The 24,383-nt window shown below is 52.9% G+C and overlaps 2 protein-coding genes across 8 annotated transcripts in view; both read left to right on the top strand.

The window, feature by feature from the left end:
• Zdhhc18 (zinc finger DHHC-type palmitoyltransferase 18) overlaps positions 1–12,097 on the top strand; it is a 31,302-nt gene extending 19,205 nt beyond the window's left edge. The window contains exons 4-10 of one of the 7 annotated variants that reach the window (XM_052177646.1): positions 157–294; positions 404–452; positions 1,462–1,564; positions 3,888–4,000; positions 5,114–5,213; positions 7,305–7,382; positions 8,201–8,286. In XM_052177646.1, coding sequence (XP_052033606.1) covers positions 157–294; positions 404–452; positions 1,462–1,564; positions 3,888–4,000; positions 5,114–5,213; positions 7,305–7,346 — 545 coding nt within the window. In that variant the 3' untranslated portion in view covers positions 7,347–7,382; positions 8,201–8,286. The other 6 variants (XM_052177648.1, XM_052177650.1, XM_052177644.1 and 3 more) reach the window with 6 other exon arrangements.
• An 8-nt stretch (positions 12,098–12,105) lies between these two features.
• Positions 12,106–13,412, top strand: Sfn (stratifin). The gene has a single exon (XM_052177655.1). The coding sequence runs from the start codon at positions 12,106–12,108 to the stop codon at positions 12,958–12,960; it is 855 nt and encodes a 284-aa protein (XP_052033615.1). The 3' UTR covers positions 12,961–13,412.
• Positions 13,413–24,383: the final 10,971 nt, after the last annotated feature.

Here is a 24,383-nt window from a genome sequence, read left to right as displayed (position 1 = left end):
GTGAGAACTGATGTGCAGGGACTGGGAGTAGGGTGTGTCCGAGGGAAGAAGGACCGGAGTCAGCTGGTGGGGCGGGGTAGTGCCAGCCCAAGGCGAGGGCTAATCTCCCGCGCGGTGCGACTGGGTACCTACGCTAATTCCTCCTTCCCTTTCTAGAACGGTTTGACCACCACTGCCCTTGGGTGGGCAACTGTGTGGGGAGACGGAACTACCGCTTCTTTTATGCATTTATTCTCTCTCTCTCCTTCCTGACGGCCTTCATCTTCGCCTGCGTGGTCACCCACCTGACCCTGCGTGAGTTGGGGGGAGCAAAGGGTGGAAGAAGGCTCGCCAGTGAGCTCAGCCCTAGCATAGGGCCCTGCTCACCCCACGGCCCCCTGAGCTCTGTCTTTCTTCTTCCTAGTTTCTCAAGGAAGCAACTTCCTCTCTGCTCTAAAAAAGACACCAGCAAGATATCCTTTGCCGGCTGGTCACCCTGGGTGGGGAATTGAGGTCTCTTCATGGGACAGGTCTTCAGAGTGGGATGGTAGGGCTATATCTGTTCTCTAGAGTCCACTCTACCAGATAGCTTGTCAAAATCCAGGCTAGCACTGACCCTGAATGGTTCCTCACCAAGAGGGCACCGAGAGCAGTCTCAGGAAAACATCTGTCTACAAAGGCTTGGCAGAGAGTCTATTTCTTTTTTTCTTTCTTTTTTTTTCTTTCCGAGATATGGTTTCTCTGTGTAGCCCTGGCTGTCCTGGAACTCAGTCTGTAGACCAGGCTGGCCTTAAACTCAGAAATCCACCTGCTTCTGCCTCCCAAAGTGCTGGGATTACAGGCGTGTGCCACCACTGCCTGGCAAGAGTGTATTTTGTTGTTGTTGTTTTTTGTTGTTTTTTGGATTTGGGTTTTTTTTTTTTTTTGAGACAGAGTTTCTCGGTATAGCCATGGCTATCCTGGAACTCACTCTGTAGACCAGGCTGGCCTCGAACTCCACCTGCCTCTGCCTCCCAGAGTGCTGGGATTACAGGTGTGCGTCATCACCACCCGGCAAGAGTGTATTTCTTAATTTAATTTTTGTTTATCCTGCCCTTGGGCAGTGGGGACATGCCCATGCCATGGCACACAAATAGAGATGGGGACAACTTGAAGTTCAAACTCAGGTCATCAGGCTTGGTCACAAGCTCACGTCGCCAACTGCACGCTCCTGAGGATGCCAAGCTCCCTGAACCATGCCAGGATCCTGTGGTTGGGATCCTCTCTGCCATCCCTAGCCCGGACCCTGCTTTGTCCCCCAGGGTCTCCCCCTGTCTGGGTTACAGAAGGTGACCTGCTGAGAAATGACAACTGGATCCACAGAAAGCTCCCTAGACCTGTCACTTTTAAGGGACATAGCTCCAGGGAAGGGCGAGTGACAAAAACTGAGTGCGTAGGGTGGGGGGTCCACCCTGTCCCACACGTGTCCTTGACAGGGCCCACTGTGCTGGAGTTGGTCATCTGTTTCTTCTCAATCTGGTCCATCCTGGGCCTCTCAGGGTTCCACACGTACCTCGTAGCCTCCAACCTGACAACTAATGAAGATGTAAGTAAAACTGGGTGTGCCTGGCGGGGCTGAGTGCAGCCTGCTGGGGGGGGGGTGAGTGCAGCCTGCTGGGGGGGGCCAAGCTGGAAGCCTAAGGTCAGACCCGGGGTTCCTACACACGGCAGGCCCTTGGTGTAGCACCTCAGTTGCGTTGCTCATAACTCCACAGAGGCAGTTAGCACACCAGGCTGTGCGCCAGCCCCTTGCCACTTAGGGGGTCTTTGGATGCCCTATGTCTCTTGGGGCATTACATCCCACTGTGACAGAATTGGGGTGCATACTGCCCATGGCATGACCAAGAGGTGTGGCCTATGGTGATAATGCTGGGAAGGGGCCAATCCAAGATTAATGGCAGAAATCATGACCAAGCCTTCACATCCACCTGTAGGCCGCAGTCATGACTGGGGTGTATCCACTGAGCGGCATAGTTAGAAAAGAATGGTGTAACGCTGTTGCCTCCGCCCTCCTGCTCACTGGAAAGCCACCCCAGCTAGCACCACTGAGGGCCACTGTCTCTGGTCCAGACATGACCTCCCCTCACTGTCCTGTCATCCTGTCACCTGTGTCTCCATGATTGTTGCATAACGTTGATCAGAGACCCACCATCCAAAAGAGAGCGGATCCGTGCCAGCTTGGCACGGTGGCGCAGGCCTGTTATCCTAACACTTAGGAGACTGAGGCAAAAGGATCCGTCGTTTGAGGCTCATCTGGGCTGTGTGGGAAAACACTGACTTGAGAAGAAAAAAAGGGGTGGGGGTGGAGAAAGAGAAGAAAGCAGCTTGGTTAGTGCGGTGGCACAGGCCTGAAATCCTGGCTGCTCTGGAGACTGGGGCAGGAGGATTGCTGATCCAAGGTTAGTGTGAACAGTGTCTCAAACACAGACTAAAACCACGCTGGGATGTAGGTCAATGGTGGAACACTTGTCTTCGCTCTTGGTGTCAAAAGGAGGGGGGTGGGGAGCCTGGGGAGAAGCCCAGTGGTTAGAGCGCTGGCTGCTCTTCTAGAAGACCCAGGAGTGACTCCCCGCACCCTCATGATGGCTTATAACTCCAGTCTGTGCTCTCACACACAACTCCGCCTGTACCTCTAGTCCTACATAACCAAGTGCCCTCTCCTGGTCTCCTCAGGTACTGCACACACAGGACACAGTCATCTATCAGGCAAGACCCCATATACATAAAATAAATAATAAAGATTTTAAAACAAGAAGAATAAGAAGGAGGGAGCCACCCCCAAGAAGATATACACATATTATCCCAATACTCAAAAGCTGGAAGCAAGAGATTTGTGAAGTCATGGTTGTCCCTGGCGATATAGAAAGTTGGAGGCCACCCCAGGACACATGACCCTCTTTTAAAAATAAAAATCCCATGACCTCTTGCTCTCATTTGGGAAAAGAAAACTGAACACGTTTGTTGGTCATTGATAAGGGCAGAAATGACGTCAGCCAGCAGCCGCTCCACCCCCACCTGGTTTTCTGGGTTCTGCAGGGGCTTCCCTTAGGGGTGCTTCAGCAGAAGGGACGCTGCAGCCCAGCCAGGGTAGCAGTTCTGGGTGATAGCCCAGCAGGTGTTTCCTGCTGAGCCCCTCAGTGCCTTCAGCAGGGAACTTCCCAGAGGCAGACTCTCAGTGGTCAGAAGCAACCTGCCCAAGATCAGGTGGTTGAGGGTCAGAGTGCCTCAGCCTGGTTTGTGCCCAGTCTGGCCCCCTCTTAGTTGGTGTGACAAAACACCATGACCAATAATAGCAAGCTGGGAAAGAAAGGGCTTATTGGCTCATTCCACACTTTAGCCATCACTGAAGAAGGAACTCAAGCAGGCAGAGGCCATGGAAGGGTGCTGCTTACTGGCTTGCTCAGCCTGCTTTCTTATAGAGCACAGGACCACCAGCGCAGGGGCGGCCCCTCCCCCATCAATCACTACAGGTTGCCAGATCTTAGTTGAGGCTTCCTCTTTTCAGATAACTAGCTTGTGTCAAGTTGATGTGAAGCTCCCCATCACAGGTGGTCAGTGAGGGAGGGGAGGGATGGTCTTCCCAAACACTCTCCTCTGGAGGCTTCCTTTTGGTTTTGTCTGCTGTGCTAGCTGGGGCCTGCTGACCTCTGCTGGAGAGCTGTCCCCTCCTGCTGTCTACCTGGTTCTAAATGGGTCTGCTTCCCTGGCCTCTAGGTTGCTGTTCTAGAAAGCCAGAACATGGAAGCAACAAGAGGCAGCTGTGACAGGCCCCACTTTAACCGCCCCCCCCCCCCACTGCTAGAGGGAGGGAGGGAGGGAGGAAGAGAGAGAGAGAAGGTAGCTGACTCAGGGCTTCTTTCTCTTTCCAGATCAAAGGGTCTTGGTCCAGCAAGAGGAGTGGTGAAGCCTCTGTCAACCCCTACAGCCATAAAAGTATTATCACCAACTGCTGTGCTGTGCTCTGTGGCCCATTGCCTCCCAGGTAAGTCAGGGCATGGAAGAGACCTCACAGGAGGTGGCCCCGCATCCAGAGCCCTCCTGGGAGTGCTGGGCCTTTGCAGGCCTTTCTCCCTGTGTGTGTGCACAGATTCCCTGTGCTCTCCACCCTCTGCCAAACGACTCAGAAATTCTGAGGAAGGCAGCCACTTGATCACATGTACTCATTTATAGAATAAAAGTAATGCCGAGAACCCCAGCATCGGAAGGCTGAAGCCGGAGGATTGCTTCATGTTCAAGACCACCCTAGCACCCAGTGAAACTGTTTTGAAGGATAAAAAAAGTACAAAATATTAAAAAGCCCTGGGCATCCTGTTTAATCCTGCTTCTCAGAGATAGATGCCACAGTGACTGTTAGGACCACACTTGGGTGACATGCTCTGCCTGTACAGGGTGGGGTCCCCACAGTGGCTCAGCCCTGCTGGGAAGCTCTGTGTCAGTCCTGACAGCAGGGGGCGCCAGAGCTCCAGAACAGGCGTTGACAGGCCGAGGGTGCTGCGGGGTTAAGACCTTCCTTACGCACTTGTGCCCTGTCTAGGGAGACAGGACACCGGGCCTCTGGCTGCCTCCAGGTCGCAATTGTTTTCTTGCTTTTCTCTCACTTGTAGCCTGGCTTCTTGGCACGCAGACAGCTGAGTCAGTTTGAGTTAGCCTGGGAGGTAGAAGCGGGCCTGTGGGAAGTTGGAGGTCATCTTCAAGTACTTGGGACCCTGTCTCAAAAAAAAACAAAAACATTTTGTCCTGTTGGCACATGCCCCAGAATGTCTTCTTTTAAATGTATTTACATTTACTCACCTGTATGTGCGGTGAGTGAAATCCAAGTGTGTGCGCGCACACACCATGGTGTGCGTATGGAGGTCTGAGGACAGACAGCTCTCCTTCTGTCCATGGGTCATTGGTTCGGAGTCAGTCACTTTGACCACTGAGCTGTCTCACCAGCCCCAGAGGGAAAGTCTCGACCTCCTGAATGGAAAGCAACTTCCCTCTGCTTTTCCCAGCTTTTCGAGGGCTGGGTCCTCCCTGGGAGGACTGACACATGGACGCACTCCCTGGTCCTTACCCTGGAGCTCTGATCTGTCTTGTCCTTATGTTTTGGAAGCCTGATCGACCGGCGGGGATTCGTGCAGTCTGATGCCATGTTGCCCTCGCCTGTCAGAAGTGATGATCCAGCCTATGGAGCCAAGCCAGACGCCAGCCTGGTAGGAGGCCACCCCTGAATGCCACCGAGTGCTTGTCACTGCTGCCCTACACACCTGCCTGCTGGGACCCTCCTTATGCCACCTGAGGGAAGCAGAGCTGCCAAAGACTCTTTTCCTATTTATTTCCCACCGTGTGGTTTTCTTTAAACTGTCCCATAGCTGTGCCCTCTGTTCCCCAAACCTAGGTTCCCACAGTTTAGGCCTTAGGTCCCCCCAGGCTGGTCAGTGGCAGGAGAGGAGGAGAGTCACAGCCTCTGGAGGCCACCAAGGAGACCATGCCAAGTCACTGTCTGTGCCCAGGGAGGCCCAGCATGGGTGAGGGCATGAACCCCAACCTGGAGTCACGCTTGGATCCTGGAGAGACAGGGCCTGTTGAGTAGCCAGCTCTGACCCGCAGGCGACAAGTGGGGACCCTTCCTGGGACTGCTTTGGTCTGGGGCTCCTACATTCCATTTGTGATGACCACTGGGGTTTTTTCTTTGGAAGGGGTTAGATGGAGATAGCCAGTAGGGTAGAGCTGGGGAGCCCGTAGGGTAGAGCTGGGGTACCAGCAGAGAGAGAATGGTCTCCCAAGACCAGACGAGCCATCCAGGCCCCTGCACCTCAGCTCCTGTAGAGTCCTGGGCAGCATAGTAGGATTGGAGACCTGGCTTGCCCCTGCCCACAGAGACTCTTTAAAGGATCCTTTCCTGTGTCGCCACCTCCCCCAATCCTTCCAGGTCAGGGCTAGAGGTGGGTAGGGGGGTTAGCTCGAGCTGGCAATACTTGAAACGGGTTTATTAATGATGGGTATTTTGCACAATTTTGTAGACTTCTTTTTTACATAGCCTTTTAAAAATAGGAGTTAATGTGTTACTATCTGTGTAGTGCCAATTCAAGGGTTTCCAGAAGGTTAGGTAGTTTAATACATTTATTACAGCAGATCTAGCTGGGAGGGACTGCGTGTATGTACACACATGTGTTCATGCATGCCCATGTACAGATCCGGCTGGCTCCCATGTCCCCTGGGCTGTTCCCTTTCCCCATTGCCCTGGGTTTCAAGAACAGCCTGGGATGTGGGGGACTGGGTAGGAAGCTGTGCTTTAGTAACAGCAGAGAGACCACCAGCTCCTGCCCTCTTCCCTTTCATAGAGTCCTTGAGTCTGTGCCGCCCAGCCTGCAGGGCAGGCTCCCAGCTGTGACCTGCCCCAACAAGCTGAGCTTAGGTGTGGTGGGTGGGGCAATGGCTCAGGGGATCAGCTGCCTGTCTGCAAGCCACACCCCCTCCAGGGTGTTCTGCTTTGAGTGTAGGCCCTGATGCTAGGGGCCTGGAGACCCGAGCATTTCTGCTAATCAGGAATGATAAAGGAAGAGCAGAGTGGTCCAGGAGGCCTGTGTGGGTGGTCCAGACACTTCCGGCATGGCCTCCTGCTGCTGGGAGCTGTAGTTTCTAATCAAAACCGTCTTCTTCCCCTTGGGCCTTCTGGTGGGCTGAAGCCCTTGGATCAAAGCATAGGAAGTCATTACCCAGTTACTTCCTTGCTCCCAAGGCCAGTGGGTCCCAGACAGAGCTGGGAAGTAGTGGGGTGCCCGGGGCCACTGGGAGATGGCTTCCCAGCCCTAGGCCATCCCCAGTGGCCCCCGGAGGTAGATAGGAAGGGGCTGGAGGACTCCCTAGCCTGCCGTTTGTTTGAGCCAGTATCTTTGTTCGCGCTTGTAATAAACCTTCTGTTTTTAAGAGCTGATTTGCTTTGGGTTTAGTTTTTGTTTGCTTTTATTTTGCTGAGTCCCTGGTCTTCAGCTTAGTCCTCGGGTCTTTGCTGGGAGGCCGAGAGAAGGCAGGCGGGCGGGGTGGGAGCTCTGTGGAGTAGTAGAGGAGGCTGTGGCCAATCCCCCTGTCTGCCTTCATCTTGTCTGCCTTCTGGCTTCTCCAGGACTCGGTGCCTCCTGAGTTCTCTCCTGCTGACCTCCCGCCCTGACCCCCAGTTATTGCTCAGCTTGTGTGAGACCCTAGGTCCCAGCGGGAGCTTCTCTGGTTCCCAGCCCCAACCCAAGCTCCTAGGCAGCCAGACACACTGTAACGTGGGCCCGCCTCTCTGGTATCTCCTCCAGGAGGACACTTGTCAGGACTTTGCCATCTCCTGCACAGCCTGAGGAGAGCTAACAGGCCTCCTTGCAGAGGGTTAGCTGGTAAGACCACGTGTCACGTGTCAGCCAGCAGCGTCCCATCCTCACCTCCTTGCCATCTCACTGTCTTCGCATGCCTCACCAGCCCCATGGAGTCCATCCGTCTGTCTGGTGTGTGGTGTGGCATGTGTGCTGTGCTGGCAGTGTCGGTCCCCAGGGCTCCCTCCCCTCCCCCAAGGCTCTTAGTCTTGTCCCACGTCCCCTGGGGCTAGGCTTCTTTAGAGCACCTGACTTTTCTGAAAGAAGGGGTGAGGCTGGGAAGAGTGGTCCACCTGCTCCCAGGGGCCTCAGTAGGGCCGAGCATCTGCATCCCGCTTCGCCCCTCTGCCAATCTCCGCCTGTGTTGTCTGCTGTCTTGAGCTTTAGCCCTTTACTGGGAGAGGCAGGTACTGAGATAGCCCTTGACCCACCGGGGGCCCTACAGGCTGCCCTTTTCCCCCTATCTGCTAATCCTCTCTCTTCTCCTTCTTTGCCATCCTGCCGGGACCATCCAGTGTGTGTGGGGCCTTAAGGACCTCCTCAGGACCACCACTCTCTGCCTCTCCAGGAGTGGCCTGGGGGGAGCCAGGGACCCGGCACCTCTACCTGCCCCAACGTGTGGCCCATCTGTCGCCATCTGTGCCTACAGGGTCCGTCTCGTCCCCCAGCCTGTCCTACTCTGTGCTCTCTAGAGCCTCTCTGCCAACAGCGGGCAGGCGCTGGGCTCTAGTCCCGAATCCCAACTCCTTGCTGACCAGAATGTAGAAAGCCATATGCAGCCTCAGCACAGTACTGCAACCCTGCTGAACTTTGCCCTCCCCTCCCCCATGCCCCTTCCCCAGATTTGTGAAGTGTCGAGACTCTTTAGGAATCCTGCCTTGCAGCCTCCCGCCAGTCAGCAGAGCCATAGGCCAGCCTAGCAGGTTCCTTCAGGAGTTCTCTGGGTGTTGACGACGCTGCCGAACAAGTTTGGGAACTGCTCTAAGCACAACGGGCCCGACACTGTTCCCACGCCCCCATCCCCCCCCAGAGGATGTGGAGTGTAAGCCTGTATCCTTGGCCCGAGGCACCAAGGGCTAGACAGCTCCGCACTCTTCCAAGGACCCAAGGGGAGCCGGGTCAGACCTGGGGAGATGAGCTTCGGGCGCAGGGCCTGCTCCCCTGCTGTCTGTCCACTACCTTTTGTAACAGAAATAAAGACTTCTCGCTTCATCTTGCCATAGTCTGGAGTGTGCTGGGCCACTTTCCTGTGGGATTCTGGGTAGAGTATTTAAGAACAACTGCCTCCTCGTACCCAGCAGGGGAGGGGGGGCTTGGAGAAGCCCTAAGCTGGGAGAATGCCATACCTAGGAGGGGGCTGCCAACCTCCTGTTACCAGTGGAGAGACCAAAGCCCACGGGCAGGAAGGGACCTGCCCAAGGCCTCTGTAACTCAGCTGGAATGCAGCCCTGTATACTGACCTCATTCTGCTCCATTTCCATAAATTCCACACCGTCTGCTACTCTAGACGGTCGGAGGGGGGCTACTTCACAGCATTGCCTTAGAAGAAAAAGGCAAACCGCTGAATCGCCTAAGCATCCTCTGGTGCCCCTTCCCAAAGGCAACGGGTGCACCGCTCTGAGCCACGTAACAGGACTCTTACTCACAACCAACCACAAACCCCTCTGGTCAGACTGTTGAATTTGATCATTCCGGAGACAGAAATTACCTAGGAAATTACTAGAAAAGAAAGGGTTTTGCCAGGTGAGGTCGGTTCTTTCTGACTGCAATAAGAATCCCTCAGGTTGCAGTCCAGTGGCCTAGAGAGGATGAGGAACACCCCCCAGCCCCACACTGGACTCCGGGCACCCTGGTCTCCTGTCCTGCTGAGTCAGGCGGCTGCTTCGGAGTCCCGTGCTCTGCCAGGGCCTGCTGCCTCCTGCCTGCCTGGGCCCCTGGACTTGGGAAGTAGAAGCCTGAGGCAAAGGGAGGGGACTGAAACAGGAACTGAGTCAGGCTGTGCAGGCCACAGCTGGTAGGAGTGTCAAGGCCTGGCTTCCTTGGAGGAGGAAGAATAGGGGTGGGCTGAGGGTCTAGAACCAGCCATAATCCAGGTTCCCAGCCTCGGGCCAGAGGAGAACACACCCTTCTTAGGCTTAGAAGAAGCTTCAAGGCTGCCAAGCCCCAACATCCAGGCTCTTAGTGTCCGGGTATTTCAAGTTGCCCCCAGGACTTGGGGAGGCCCTGGCCTGGCTGAGAGCCAAGGAAGGCCCTTCAGGGCTGAGAAGAAGTCTCCAGAAGGAAAGGGAGGAGTCATTGGCTAGTATGGTTAACAATTTGTCAGTTTGGAGAGGAAAACGTTTGAACTGAGGACCCCTTCTCTTCTGTGGACACCTGACTGGGCCACAGGGTAGGGATAGTTTATGATCTTTCCTCATTCCATAGAACCCAGCTCAAAAACAGGAACAGGGAGAGGGCGCTGAGATAGAGTTCTTGGAACCCCTGGGTACGACCCCAGCACCACTGTTAAAGCAAGCATGGCGGCAGCATAGAGAGAGCAGACTGGCCTAGAATTTAGATCTTCCTCCTGGCTTCTGCCTCTTAGGCTATTAGGATTACAGATGTGCACCTGTCTAGACAGGACTGGGGATCGAACTCCATACACGCTAGGCAGGGACTCTACAGCCAAGACACACTCCCAACCTGTGGTTTTCCACAGACTGGGGGCCGCATGTCTCCCCTGTAGCAAAGCCAGTCACCAACTGGAATGTCTCCTGTGTGAGTTTAAATGCTGAGACTCCAGCTGTACACCACTGTGGCCTTCCCTAACTTGATGTCTTAGTGTAGTTCTGTGTCTGTGCTGTGTGTTAAGCAAAGCACTCAAGATGTCAGGACAGAAACCCCATCTGCTTCCTGGGAAAAACCCATAAGATTAGCCAGGACCCTGAAGTCTCTCAAGAGTCCCTACTGTGGAGCCAGGCTGTGGTGCGCATGCCTTTAATCGCAGCACTTGGGAGGCAGAGGCAGGTGGATTTCTGAGTTCGAGGCCAGCCTAGTCTACATAGTGAGTTCCAGGACAGCCAGGGCTACACAGAGAAACCCTGTCTTGAAAAACAAAAAGAAAAAATGTCTGCAGTTCAGGACCATTTGTACCTGCATGGGAGAAAGAGGAGAAAGACTGAGGCCTACACAGAGAAACCCTGTCTAGAACCCCCCCCTTGTGCCCCCCAAAAACGAGTCCCTACTCTGTAGCACATTCTTTCCAGCCTGTCTTCAGAGTCTGGCCTACAGCTTCCCTCCTGGAGGCCAGGTGAGCGCTTGGACACTGAGGGGACAGGCACGGTTCCTTAATAGTCCTGGCTCAAAGATTAGACTGGCTGGGTCCCAGGGAGAAGGTTCCTTAGAAGGGACCCTGGACTCCCAGCTAAACTTTGGGTGGGGGTGGGGCACCTAAGCAGGAACATACCCTCAATGCCCAGGCTTTTAATGGGAGGGGGGCTTGAAAACATGGCCCAACCTAGCAGAGATGGAAAAAGGGATCTCCAACTCTGAGGAGGCCTCTCTCAGAGGTCAGGGGTGGGGCCTGGATCACTGAGAAGCTCTGGGAGTCCAGGGGGCTCGCACTGGCTAGAACCACTCACTGCTCCATAAACCAAAGTGGAAAGTGTCATTCCCACCTCCTTTCCTCCTGCCCTGTCTTCCTCCCCTGTGATGGCGTCCCCCCTGGGGGACCAAACTGGATGGAGCACCCAGGTGGCCTGCTTCCCAGCCTCTGACAGAGGTAATGTGAGTCAGGCAGGGGAGTGGGACAGTCAAAAAGCTAGGCCCCCGCCCTCTGGGAGCCCTGCCGTACCTGACCTGCCGACAGGCAGCTTGGAAGGGACGGTGACCTGATGTGGAGAAGCAGAGGGTAAAGTCTCAGACAAGTGTCAACAGGCCACCAACTTGAAAGGGAAAATTGTGCTGTAAGGAGGAAGGTGTCCAACAAACGTATTGGGTGACTAATTAAAAAGGCTGGGCTGGCGCGTCAGAGGCCGCTCGTTAAACACTTCATTAAGTGGCACCCTGACATGCCACCTGCGCACTCTGAGTGTTCATAGGGCATCATGGGGGGGGGGGGGGACTAGGACCCAGGGATGGAGCTGTCTTCAGGCTGACTCAGAAAGGGACCTGGTTCTCACTTCCAGCTAATGGTTCCCAAGAAGAGCCAAGCGGAAGAGGGGACACGGGGTGGGAGGGGTTTAAGGGAGCTGGCAGCTTGTGACCTCAAGCTGGTTCACCCCTTGAGACTCGACGGTTCCAACTCTACAGTCCTACAGTGCCGATTTGGGGGGTGGTTGCATCAGATCATGGCTGCTCAAGTTTTTGGGAAACTGTAAAGTTGTGCCTATTTACGTGAGTTCTCACCTGAGCTGTGCCAGCCTCTGTCCCAGCTCACTGGGCTCCGCCTGAGCTAAAGCAACCCAGTGGCTGAAGCCATCCTTGTCCCTGGAAGGACACCATGAAAGACAGTCTGATTTGGTTCATCCCAAACGCTCCTGCCATGCAGCCCTGAACAGCAGGGGGCAGTCTGGAGCCGAAAGGTGCCTGCGCGGGTGGGACCGGCCGCCAGGTTTCTCCTGCTGACAGTCCTGATGACTCACCCCCACCCCTCCCATCCCAGCCCTTTTACCTTTAAGGTAGAGCCGGAAAGGGTGTGGCGAGAAGAAGAGGAGGCAGGACCCAGGGCCCAAGCCCGCCCAGGCCACGCCCAACCCGTCGCAGGGCCATGCCACCCCAGCCAAAAGGCAGAGCCAGAGCAAGGGAGGCGCAGAACCCAGCGTTACTCTCAAGGCTGCCAGTTCGCCCGCCTGTCTGTCCATCCATCCTCGGAGTCATGGAGAGAGCCAGTCTGATCCAGAAGGCCAAGCTGGCCGAGCAGGCCGAGCGCTATGAGGACATGGCCGCTTTCATGAAGAGCGCCGTGGAAAAGGGCGAAGAGCTCTCCTGCGAGGAGCGGAACCTGCTCTCCGTGGCCTACAAGAACGTGGTGGGCGGCCAGAGAGCGGCCTGGAGGGTCCTGTCCAGCATCGAGCAGAAGAGCCACGAGGAGGGCTCGGAAGAGAAGGGCCCCGAGGTGAAGGAATACCGGGAGAAGGTCGAGACCGAGCTCAGAGGCGTGTGCGACACCGTGCTAGGCCTGCTGGACTCCCACCTCATCAAGGGGGCCGGGGAGGCGGAGAGCCGCGTCTTCTACCTGAAGATGAAGGGTGACTACTACCGCTACCTAGCCGAGGTGGCCACTGGCGATGACAAGAAGCGCATCATCGACTCTGCCCGGTCAGCCTACCAGGAGGCCATGGACATCAGCAAGAAGGAGATGCCACCCACCAACCCCATCCGCCTGGGCCTGGCCCTGAACTTTTCCGTCTTCCACTACGAGATAGCCAACAGCCCCGAGGACGCCATCTCACTGGCCAAGACCACCTTCGACGAGGCCATGGCCGATCTGCACACCCTCAGCGAGGACTCCTACAAGGACAGCACCCTCATCATGCAGCTGCTGAGAGACAACCTGACGCTGTGGACAGCCGACAATGCTGGGGAAGAGGGGGGTGAGGCTCCAGAGGAGCCCCAGAGCTGAAGCAGCCTCCGACCTCCCCGGCCCGCCTCGCCCTCCAGTCCCCCGGCCAGCAGAGAGGACTAAAACGGAGTGGGACTCTGCCCTGCCCAAACCCTGGGTGTTCCGCCACACCTTGGAAGGCTCCTTGGAAGGGGTGCAGCCAAGCTGAGGTCACCAGGGCTGGGGATCCCACTCTTTGTGGTGGGTGTTCCCAACCCAGCCCACCCCTGCTTTCTGCACTCCCCCCACTTCCCACCACTCCAGAACCCGTCCTCCCTCTGGGGCTCCCTCGGGCACCGGTTGCTTCTGGATCCTAGCAATCGAGGAGGCTCCCCACCCCTGTGGCTGAGAACTGGACTGTGGGAAGGGCTGTGTGTGTGTGTGTGTGTATGTGTGTGAGTGAGAGTGAATGAGAGGGGAACACGTTTGCTGGGTGTGGCCTTGTTACCACTCAATAAAGTTGCCCCGTGACACTCGGTCTTCTTCAGTTATTGGCCATGGGTTGCGAGTAGACTTGGAAATGAGTTAGAGAACCGGACTCTGAAACTCTGAGCTGGGGTTGTCCCTTGGGGTTGTCTGGGTGACCTGGAAGTGAGCCGAGCCTTTGGGTAGGTGCCGGTGACCTGGAAATGTGGGGAGGGTGACTTCAGGTGAGAGGCCGTCAAGAAAGTCCCAGCAGCGATTAGGCTCAGGTTAGGAGAGCAGGGGAGAGTGCGTGCAGCGGGCGGGAGCCGCGAAGTCCGGGAACTTTGGGGGCAGTGGCCTTAGAGACGAGCCCTTCACGAGTGGCACTGAGGACCTCACATTGAAAAGCGAGAAACGGTCACAAGGGCTCAGATATGAGCCGAGGGGTGCAGTCTGAAGCAGGGGCATGATGGCTCCATAAAAAAAAACAGATCTAATAAGGGAAAGCTGCCCAGGGCCAAGAAGAAGCCCGCTGGCGAGGAGCCGGGCGAGCTGGGTGGGAAGAGCCGCAGGGAATCCCGCAGAGCAGCCCACGGCCCGCGCACCCGGCAGGCAGCTACACGCATCAGCCCGCGGTACGCCGCGGCCCAATCACAGGACGGAATCTCCACAGAACCCGCCCCCGGAACACAGTTGACCAATAGGAGAGCGAGGGGCGAGTCATCCCGCCCCCGCCGGCTTGCGCTGCCCTTCGCGAAAAGACGAAGTTGCGTCCCCGCGGCCGGTGGAGCGCAGCAGGGCGGCGCCTTCCCGGTTTCACTCAGACAAGTTGCCACCCGCCCGGCCCGGGAGCTCGTCCCCCACCCCCGGGAGCAGCGGGACAGGGCGGGGCCGCGCACAAAATTTAGTCTCCGCCCTTTGAGTCATCGCTCACCTGGCGGTGCCTGCACCTGGCCGCCGGCTGAAATCGGCTGGAAAATGGCCAAGGCGCTCCTCTCCGGAGCTTCGGAGGCAGACCAGCGCCGGTCGCCAGCAGGCTTGGTCCCTGACTTAACTTTGCAGCCCGGAAAAACCATAGCACCTCCCAGGCCTCAGTTTCCCTTGTGTGTCGCTAAAGGCTGTACAGTTAGAGAAAATAAAAAGCGGGGGCACTCTGCTTAGGTCTCCAGACTTAGGCTTGAGGCTCTTTTGAGTTCTTCTTTTGAATGCTTCCTAGGCCGGGCATTTAACCCGAGCACTCGGAGGCAGGGTGGATCCATCCCGGGAGCTAGGGTGTGGCTCAGTTTATCTAACGGGGGGGGTCCGAGGGTGGGGCAGAAGAAAGGGATTAACTAAAGGAAGGGCAGGTGGGTGTGGGAGTTGGGGGGTAAACTCTCCAAAATATTACTGCTTAATTCCAACCTGTGTTAGGCCACCTAAGATTTATCTAGTATTTCTGAACCCTAATCAGAATAAGCAAGCCTCAGGTGCAGTCCCTGCCAAAGTTGACTTGGACGCTCACTGGGTCACCGAAGAAGGCTGGCTAGTTTGGCAGCAAGAGGACTCATTCAGGGAGAGAACTCAGCCCAAATTTACCCAAAGTTCCCCAGAGTCCACGTTTGGCCACGCCACACAGATGGTACTCTGCTCGTTACGGTCCCTCTTCAGGGAAGTTGCTGGACCTTTTTGGAGCATTCAGGGTCCTGTTTTCTCATTTCCTGGTGATGTGTCTGTTGGGTTTCAAGGTTCCAGAGCCACACAGAGTCTGGGGCAGGCAACTCCCCTCATCTCAGGAGGTGACCCGGTTTCTTTCCACTAGACTGGTCTGGTGACTTTCTCTTAATGGGGTAGGTCCTGGGAAAGGAACTCCTTCTGTGTCTCTCAGCGTCTGCCTGCTGTGTTGGCCCCAGACCCGTAGGACTGGATGGGAGCTGTCCTAAGGACTGTGCTGGGCTTAATGCTAATCAAGAGGAGATGTCCTGCACCGGAGGTCCTGAAACTCACTGTTTATTAGCACCAGGTTACAGCTGGTTGAGGCTGTAGGTTTGTACCAAAGTTGTCTCAGACCTTTTTGTCTATGACGTGGTTAAAAAAAATTATGGGGTGGAGAGATGGCTTGGCAGTTAAGAGCACTGTCTGAGATTGGTTTCCAGCACCCTCATGGTAGCTAACTTCGGTCTGCAACTCTATCCCAGGGGGATCTGATGCCGTTTACTGACCCCCATGGATACTAATACATTACACAGCTGGTGCACAGGCACAGCTGCAGATAAATCACCCATACAAATCAAAATCAATTTTTAAAAAGTTTTAAAAGATGGCCTTTTCCTGGTGTATATCTGATATTTAAAATCAAGCTGGAGATAGTGGAGCACACCTTTCCAGGAGAGCCCGGACAAGGAAAACAAACAAAGAAACAAACAAACCCTGTTTTGAAAACAAAAACCAAGCAAATCTTTCTGTCCAGCTGGGCTTGGTTCACACCCAGAGGCAGGTGGATCTCTGTGTGTTCAAGGCTAGCCTGGTCTACAGAGTGAACTCACCAGGACAGCCAGGACCACGGAGAGAAACTCCGACTCAGGAAAAAAGTTTTCAGTCCAGGCTGTCTGCCTAGCTGAATAGTCGAGTACTTGCTGCTGCTGCTGCTGTCCCAGGGGTCCTGAGTTTGGTTCCTAGCACCATATCCTCAGGCTCACGGTATTTCCAGCTCTAGGGGATCTTCTAGGATCTGTGGGCAACACACACACATTAAAATAAAAAAAAAATTATTTAAAATCTTCATTTCCAGCCGGGTGGTGGTGGCACATGCCTTTAATCCCAGCACTTGGGAGACAGAGGCAGGAGGATTTCTGAGTTCAAGGCCAGCCTGGTCCACAGAGTGAGTTCAAGGACAGCCAGGACTACACAGAGAAACCCTGTCTTGAAAAAACAAAAATAAAATAAAATCTTCATTTCCATTAATGGGTGCAGTGTGTTTTTTTGAGGTAATGAAATGTTCTAATTTTCTTTTTTTTTCCTTCTTGTTTTTGGACTTTTGGATTTGGTATTTTCTTTCTTTCTTTCTTTTTCTTTTTCTTTCTTTTCTTTTTTCTTTTCTTTTTTTTTTTTTTTTTTTGATTTTTGGTTTTTTCGAGACAGGGTTTCTCTGTGTAGCACTGGCTGTCCTTCCTGGAACTCACTCTGTAGACCAGGCTGGCCTCCAACTCAGAAATTCGCCTGTCTCTGCCTCCCAGAGTGCTGGAATTACAGGCGTGCGCCACCTCTGCCCGGCTTGGATTTGGTATTTTCGAGACAGGGTTTCTTGGTGTAGCTCTGGCTGTCCTGGAACTCACTCTGTAGACCAGGCTGGCCTTCAACTCAGAAATCCACCTGCCTCTGCCTCCTCCCAAGTGCTGGGATTAAAGGTGTGGCAACCACCACCTGGCTTACTTTTTTACTTTTACTTTTTTCCAGTTTACTTTTTTAAGTTCATTTTTATTTTATATTCATAGGTGTTCTGCCCGCATCTCTTGCCTGTCTGTGTCAGATCCCCTGGAACGGAACTAGAGTTGCAGACAGTTGTGAGGCACATGTGAGTTCTGGAAGTTGAACCTGGGTCCTCTGGTAGAGATTTTAACTTCTGAGCCATCTTTTCAGCCCCTACATCTTGGTTTCTATCGTCTGTCATAGAGCTGTGTAGATCAGTGGTAGAGAGTTTGTCCACCATGTGCAAATCCATAAATTCAAACCAGAAAACAAGAAATCTGAGCCAGGAACTGTGGCGCTAACCAACAGTCCCAAGTGTCTGGGAACTCCAGGTCAGTCAAGTCAAGTTGGTGAGGCATAGTCTCAAAATAAAATGTAAGGGCTAGGGAGATGTCTCAGGGGCGACGGGAGCTTGGATCCCCAGAAGCCCATGTGAATGCTGAGTGGGTGTGGAGGCCTGCCTGTAATTCCAGCATGGGGAGGCAGAGGTGGGGCTTCCTAGGATCAGGCTGACCACCTCTGCAAGCTCTGAATTTGATCAAGAGAATGTTCCGGTCAAGGGCGTGTGGGGACGGGTAGCACACACCTTTAATCCCAGCATTCTGGAGGCTTGAGGCAGTGGGATCTCAGTTCAAGGACAGCCTGATCTACAAAATAAATTCCAGGACAGTCAGGGTCACACAGAGAAAGCCTGACTCAAAACAAACAAAAACAAACCAAACAAAAGACCCTACCTACCTCAGTGAATAAGGGAGAAGGGTGAACCGAGATGACTCCTGAGATCCACCACTGGCCCCCACACATGCACAAATGCACACATACACATCACACACAAGCTTATAAAGGAAAACTAAAAATGTAAAGCATGGCTGAGGTCAGTGGAAGAGAGAGGAGAGAGACAGAGAGAGAGGAGAGAGAGAGACAGAGGAGAGAAAGAAAAAGAGGCGAGGTAAGAGAGGAGAGAGAGGGAGGGGGAGAGAGACAGAGAAAGAGAGAGAGCGAGCGAGCGCGTTCAAGCACCCAGATCAGATTTCTCTCTGGGACTTCCCTAATTCGATGGTTTTATCCTGTGTGCCTTTTCTTAGAGTGACTTCAGAAGTTTCTATGGAAGAACTGAGAACTTGGGGTTAAAGCCAGCTGAGCATGGTGACAATAGCCTTTAATTCCAGCACTGGCAAGTTGGAGGTGGGGGTATCAAAAATTTCAAAGCTGTCCTCAGCTACAGAAGCCAGCCTGGGCTACATGATATTCAATCTAAATAAATAAATTAATTAATAATAATAATAAATAATTCAAATGACACGGGAAAATTTGCAGTCTAAAATTATTATAAAAAAACTATTTTCTATGTTTTAGCTTTTTGAGATAAGGTTTCAGTCTGAAGCCTAGGTTAGCCTGAACTGTGTAGCTCAGGCTGGACTTCAAGTCATTCTTTTTTTGTTTTGTTTTGTTTTGTTTTTTCAAGTCAGGGTTTCTCTGTGTAGCCCTGGCTGTCCTGGAACTCACTCTGTAGACCAGGCTGGCCTCGAACTCAGAAATCCGCCTGCCTCTGCCTCCCGAGTGCTGGGATTACAGGTGTGCGCCACCACGCCTGGCTGGGGTCATTTTCATGTGTCAGTCTCTCAAGCTGGTTTCTGTTTTTTCTTTTTCCTAGGCAGGGTCTCATCAGCCCAGAGAGCCTTGAACTTGGTCTGCAGCAAGGGCGACTTTGAACTCCTTACCAGGCTGGCCCACCTCCCAGACCCTGGAATGGAAGGCATGTGGCTCCACCCCAGGGCTGCTCTTACATAGAACTCTCAGAGCAAGAAAGTCAAATTGGCTCTGACAATCCAAAGGTACAGGTGACAGCCACCAATATTACCTCAAACCCAACCAGCATCTTAGGAAAGACATCATCAGAAGGCCACTGTGGGTTCTTCCAGGAAAGCACAGTACTCTTCTCCAGGACACACATATACACAAATATACATATTTCATATGATTCCATATGTTTGCACGAAGATGGCTCTCCTGGCCAAGGGCTGCTTCTTCCTAGAGAGCAGGATGCAGCAATAGCCACAGTTGTCATGATGAATATGCACCAGGAAGGCGCTTGTCTTTATCCTCAGGGTAATCCACAATACCCATGACATCGTATGTATCTGTTTTACCCATGATGCACTTAGGGCTCAAAGCAACTCCATGACTTTACCCAAGGTTAGACTACTGCTTATGCTGGGAATGGAACAGGATCTGACTCTTGGGTCCATGCCATGGTCTTGGAAAAAACCACCACCAACAAAAAACAAAACAAAACAAAACAACCAACCAACAAAAAAAAAAAAAACTTTTCTTTTTATATTTATTTATTTATTATTTGTTTGTTTCGAGACAGGGTTTCTCTGTGTAGCCCTGGATGTCCTGGAACTCACTCTGTAGACCAGGCTGGCCTCAGAATCTGCCTGCCTCTGCCTCTCAAGTGCTGGGATTAAAGGGGTGCACCACCACTGCTGGGCAACAGTTATTTTCAAACTGTTCAGAAGCTGCCTCCAGGCAGGACCCAGGTGGCTTGGGTTTCCCGTTTCCACACACTGTAGCTAAAATAGCCACACATATGTCTGTTTTGTGTGTTAGGGTTTTGTCAAGCATGCATTACGATGTGCTAAATAGCTCCTGCTCTGGACTTCCCAAAAAACAAACAAACCAAAAAACCCAACCACCAAACCAAACCAAAAAGTCCCTCTAGCTGCTATAGGTCTTCTTCAGCAGAAAGGAGCCCTCTGGCGTCCTGTCGGAGCGGACCAGTTTCCAGCTCACACACCAGGTTGAGGTCTCCTGAACCTGCTTCTTTGTTCCTGCTCCTCCCCTCCAGGGGCCCACCCCACCCCCACCAAGGCTCCGTGTGGGGTGGGGAAGGCAGGTTTCTGCAAAGTACGACTCCCTCCCACGAGCCCACCTCGCTCCACCTCCCCACTGAGTCAGGAGCCGGGAATGTCTGTGGGGGCAGCAGACGGGTTTGCCACCCTGGGGGTGTCCGGGGCTGATTTCATCTCTCCTTTCCACCAATCTTCTCCTTACAGGGCTAGGAAATTGGAGTCTGTCTGGAGATAAGAGTGCAACCCTGGACTCTGGGAAGCGGAGTTCTTAAACCTGCGAGCGAGCGGGGGAGAGTGTTTAGAGCTCCGCACTCTGAAAAGAGGAGGGGGGCAGGGGGTTGGAAGACGGAAGCCCTGTCCACCCACCCACCTCCACCCGTGGTAAGGCTGACCTGTGACCTGTCTGACCTTAGAGACCTGCAGGTCAACATGGAAGCCTGTGGAAAAAGCATCCATTCCCATCTCCTTTGCTGTGTCTGACCCAGAGCTGTGTGAGCACGGGCTGAGGACACTGGCCAAACCTGAGCACGTGTGACCCCACAGGGCGGAGGGGAGCTGACTTGTGTAAGCTGCACTCTGATCTCCGCCTTTGATGTGTGCAGCCACTCACTCTCTCTCTCTCTCTCTCTCTCTCTCACACACACACACACACACACACACTATTGTTTTTCAAGACAGGTTTTCTCGGTGCAGCCCCGGCTGTCCTGGAACTGTCTATACCAAGCTGACCTCAAACTCAAGATCCAACTGCCTCTGTCTCATGGGTGTTGGGATTAAAGGTGTTCTTTTTGTTTTTTGACAGATCTCATTGTGTTACCCTGTCTGGTCTAGAACTAGGTATGTAGGTCAGGCTGGCCTCGAACATAGAAATGCCTGCCTCTGCTTTCTAAACAGACATTAAATGTATGTGCCAACAATTCTCTGAATCAGTCAACTTGCAGGAATCAGTTCTTCCCTCCACCAAGTGAGTACCAGGAATTGAACTCATGTCATCAGGCTTGGCTGCAAGCCCCCTAACCTCCTGAGCCATCTCACTGGTCCTTTTATTTTTTTTTTACTGAATTTGCTAGGTAGACATGGTCTTGTCCTCTCCATCCCCCTGCGTGTAACCCCACAGCACTGGGTTACAGGTTTGTGCCACCATGCCTGGCTTTGCTATGTTTAGGATGGACTCTCACGTTACCCAAGTTCATCTGCTCCGGGGCTTAATACATCTTTCTGCCTACGGTTCCACGATTCTGGGATTACAAACATCTCCAGTTCTGTTTGAGATGGTTTTGAAGAGGCATCGCACCCTCCACATGTGCCTCTAGGTTCTCAAGAGAACAATTCTATTTTTTAAAAAATATATATGTGGGGCTAGAGATGGCTCAGCAGTTAAGAGCACCAACTGCTCTTCCAGAGGTCCTGAGTTCAATTCCCAGCAACCACCTGGTGGCTCACAACCATCTATAGGGGATCTGATGCCCTCATCTGATGTGTCTGAAGACAGTGACAGCGTACTCACATACATGAAATAAATAAATCTAAAAAAAAAAAAACCCAAAACATTATATACGTGTGTGTGTGTGTGTGTATGTGTGTGCATGTATGTGTGTGTGTGTGTGCACGTGTGTATGTGTGCATGTGCGTGTTTTGCCTATATGTATCTGTGCACCATGAGTGTTTAAAGGCTTGCGCCACCACTGCCCAGACATAATTTTTTTTAATTTTATTTATTTAATGTTTGAGTGCTCTGCCGCATATATATCTGCCTGTCTGAAGAGGGCATCAGATCCCCTATAGATGGTTGTGAGCCATGTGGTTGCTGGGAATTGAACTCAGGACCTCTGGAAGAACAGTTGGTGCTCTTAACCGCTGAGCCATCTCACTAGCCCTAATTTTTATTTTTTTATTTTTATTTTATTTATTTTTTTTCCGTTTTTTGAGACAGGGTTTCTCTGTGTAGTCCTGGCTGTCCTGGAATTCACTCTGTAGACCAGGCTGGCCTCGAACTCAGAAATCCACCTGCCTCTGCCTCCCAAGTGCTGGGATTACAGGTGTGCGCCACCACACCCGGCTTAATTTTTATTTTTTTTAACATATCTTTTTTTCTTTTTCTTTTCTTTTTTTCTTTTTTGGCTTTTCTCTGTGTAGCCCTGGCTGTCCTGGAACTCACTCTGTAGACCAGGCTGGCCTCGAACTCAGAAACCCACCTGCCTCTGCCTCCCAAGTGCTGGGATTAAAGCTGTGTGCCACCACTGCCCGACTCTTTTTGGTTTTTTGAGGCAGGGTTTCTCTGTGTAGCTCTGGCTGTCTTAGAACTCTCTCTGTAGCCTTTCTGCCGATGACGATTTCCCTCCAGGAACACGCCTCTAGCAAAGATTCCTTCTTCCCTCCTCAGAAGAGAAGAGGAAACCTGCCAGGCGGTGGTGGCGCACGTCTGTCGGAGGCCAGCCTGGTCTACAGAGTGAGTTCCAGGACAGCCAGGGCTACACAGAGGAACCCTGTCTCGAAAAAGAAAGAGAGAGAGAGAAGAGGAAACTCAAGGAAAAGCACCTGGTGCAGAGCCCCAATCCCTACTTCAGCCATGTGCTGGCTGCTCCACTGTCCTGTCAGCCTACATGTGGACAAGCAAGGCTGACAGAAGGACGCTCCCTCAGGAGGAAGCAGATTGAAAGCCTCCGCTTCAAGCAGAGTGGGAGCCTTCCCAATAAATACATTTTGGATTAAAAAAAAAAAAAGAGCTCTCTGTAGTCCAAGCCAGCCACAGACCTACCTGCCTCTGCCTCCCAAGTACTAGGATTAAAGGTATGAAGCCCTACACCCAGCCATAATTTTCCTATTCTTACTAGGAAAGTCAAACATAATCTGAAGGTGGGTTACAGATGGCGGCCATACTGGAAAGCAGGCATTCCCGTACAGGCACATTTCTAGTCACACGAGATAGACCAGAAACCTAGACATCTCTCGCTTCCTGGTTTTTTTTTTTTTTTTTTTTTGGTTTTTTTTTTGGTTTGTTTGTTTTTGGATTTGGTTTTTGGAGACAGGGTTTCTCTGTATAGCCCTGGCTGTCCTGGAACTCACTCTGTAGACCAGAGGCTGGCCTCGAACTCAGAAATCCGCCTGCCTCTGCCTCCCAGAGTGCTCTGAGACAGGATCTCACTATGTGGTCCTTGTAACCCACCAGACCTGCCACAGCCCCTTCCTTTCTGTACTGAATGTTTCTCTTATCCCCCTGGTGTTAAGTACACCGACCAGTAACTCCTTTTGCTATCAGAAATTACACGCGTGTTTGTGTTTGTTTGAGACAGATCTGATGTAGCGCAGGCTAGCCTGTTCCCCCGACCTCCAACATCTGGAATTACATCCTGGGCATCACTGATCCTATATTCACCAAAGGGGGAAAATGCTTGCCATCACACCAAGATCTCAAAATCAGCTGTAGCTTGCTGCGCGCTCCTCTGCGGCCGCAGTGAATGCTTGCCCAGCCGAGCTGTAACGCTCCAAATGATGCCTTCAGTCCCTGCATGTGGTTTGCTCTGGTGAGTCTGATGGCTGTGGCTATTGACGCTGTTCAAAACAGACCCCGCCCTCCTCCCGAGACAAGCCATTTCCCAGCAGTCTGGGCGGCAGGATCCCCGGGCTCCAGGCCCCGCAGTTGACTCACACCCCAGGCTGTGGCTCCTGGCCTCAGTTTCCCTGGATTGCTCTGTAGGTACTCTCCCCCCACTGTGCTGGACATTAATAAGGGTGAGGCGCTTTGAACTCCTCAGATGAAAGAGGCTGGGGAAAGAGCACCCCGTTATTATCCCTCCAAAGCCAGGCGTGGGAGCGGGGCTGGCTGCCCCTCCTGTTCTCAGCTATGGCTGCCCACACTGGGAAGCAAGCATCAGCCACTTGTGAACAGACTTTCCTAAGCTGCATTCTCCCACTGCCTGCAGCACCAGCAACCCGCCACCGATCCGACCCGAGCAGCGCTTGTAGCCGCTTACAGCTGCCGCAGCTTTCCCTCTTGATTGGCCACGGCTCCCACAGGATGGTGGCTGTAACTTTTCATCAGGATGTATACCCGAGGGGCCACTCCAGAGTCAGTGGGCAAAGGGAGCTATGAGGAAACCAGTCTCTGACACTCCCTATCTTGTCTCTCTCTGGATTGCCATACGAGACATGTGAGGATTCTATATTTGCAGCCTCTTCGTAAAACGCCAAGCCCTGAACACATGTACTTGCATGCAACTGGTTTATAAAGTCTGAAAAAAGCCTTCTGACACAAGCGCCTCTTGGCCATCAGGACCTTCCAGTCTGGTTGTATGGGCAAAACTAAGTCTACATTGCCACCTACTGGTGGAAATGCAAATTACAGTTCCCCAGCAGCACAAACAGCACAGAGAAACATCACTGTTCCTAGACAACTGTCCTAATAACACGTTAAATATTTGTCCTTAAATAACTCACTTTGCACAAATCTTCTTTGGACAAGGGTTTCATACAGCCCAGACTTGTCTGAAACTTACTATATAGCCAAGGCTGGCCTTCAATTCCTCATCCTACTGGGTCCACATCTTGTGCTTGGGATTAGAGGCATTTACCACAATGCATACTTGAGATCACTTCATTTCTGAGGCTGGAGAGATGGCTCAGTGGTTAAGAGCACTGACTGCTCTCCCAGTAGGACCTGAGTTCAATTCCCAGCAACCACATCTGTAATGGGGTCCGATGCCCTCTTCTGGTGTGTTTGAAGACAGCTAGTGTACTTAC

This window comes from Apodemus sylvaticus, chromosome 3 (genome assembly GCF_947179515.1).
Source record: "Apodemus sylvaticus chromosome 3, mApoSyl1.1, whole genome shotgun sequence".
Lineage (NCBI taxonomy): Eukaryota > Metazoa > Chordata > Mammalia > Rodentia > Muridae > Apodemus > Apodemus sylvaticus.
The sequence above is the reverse complement of the archived record's forward strand: the minus strand, read 5'-3'. Positions and strand labels throughout refer to the sequence as shown.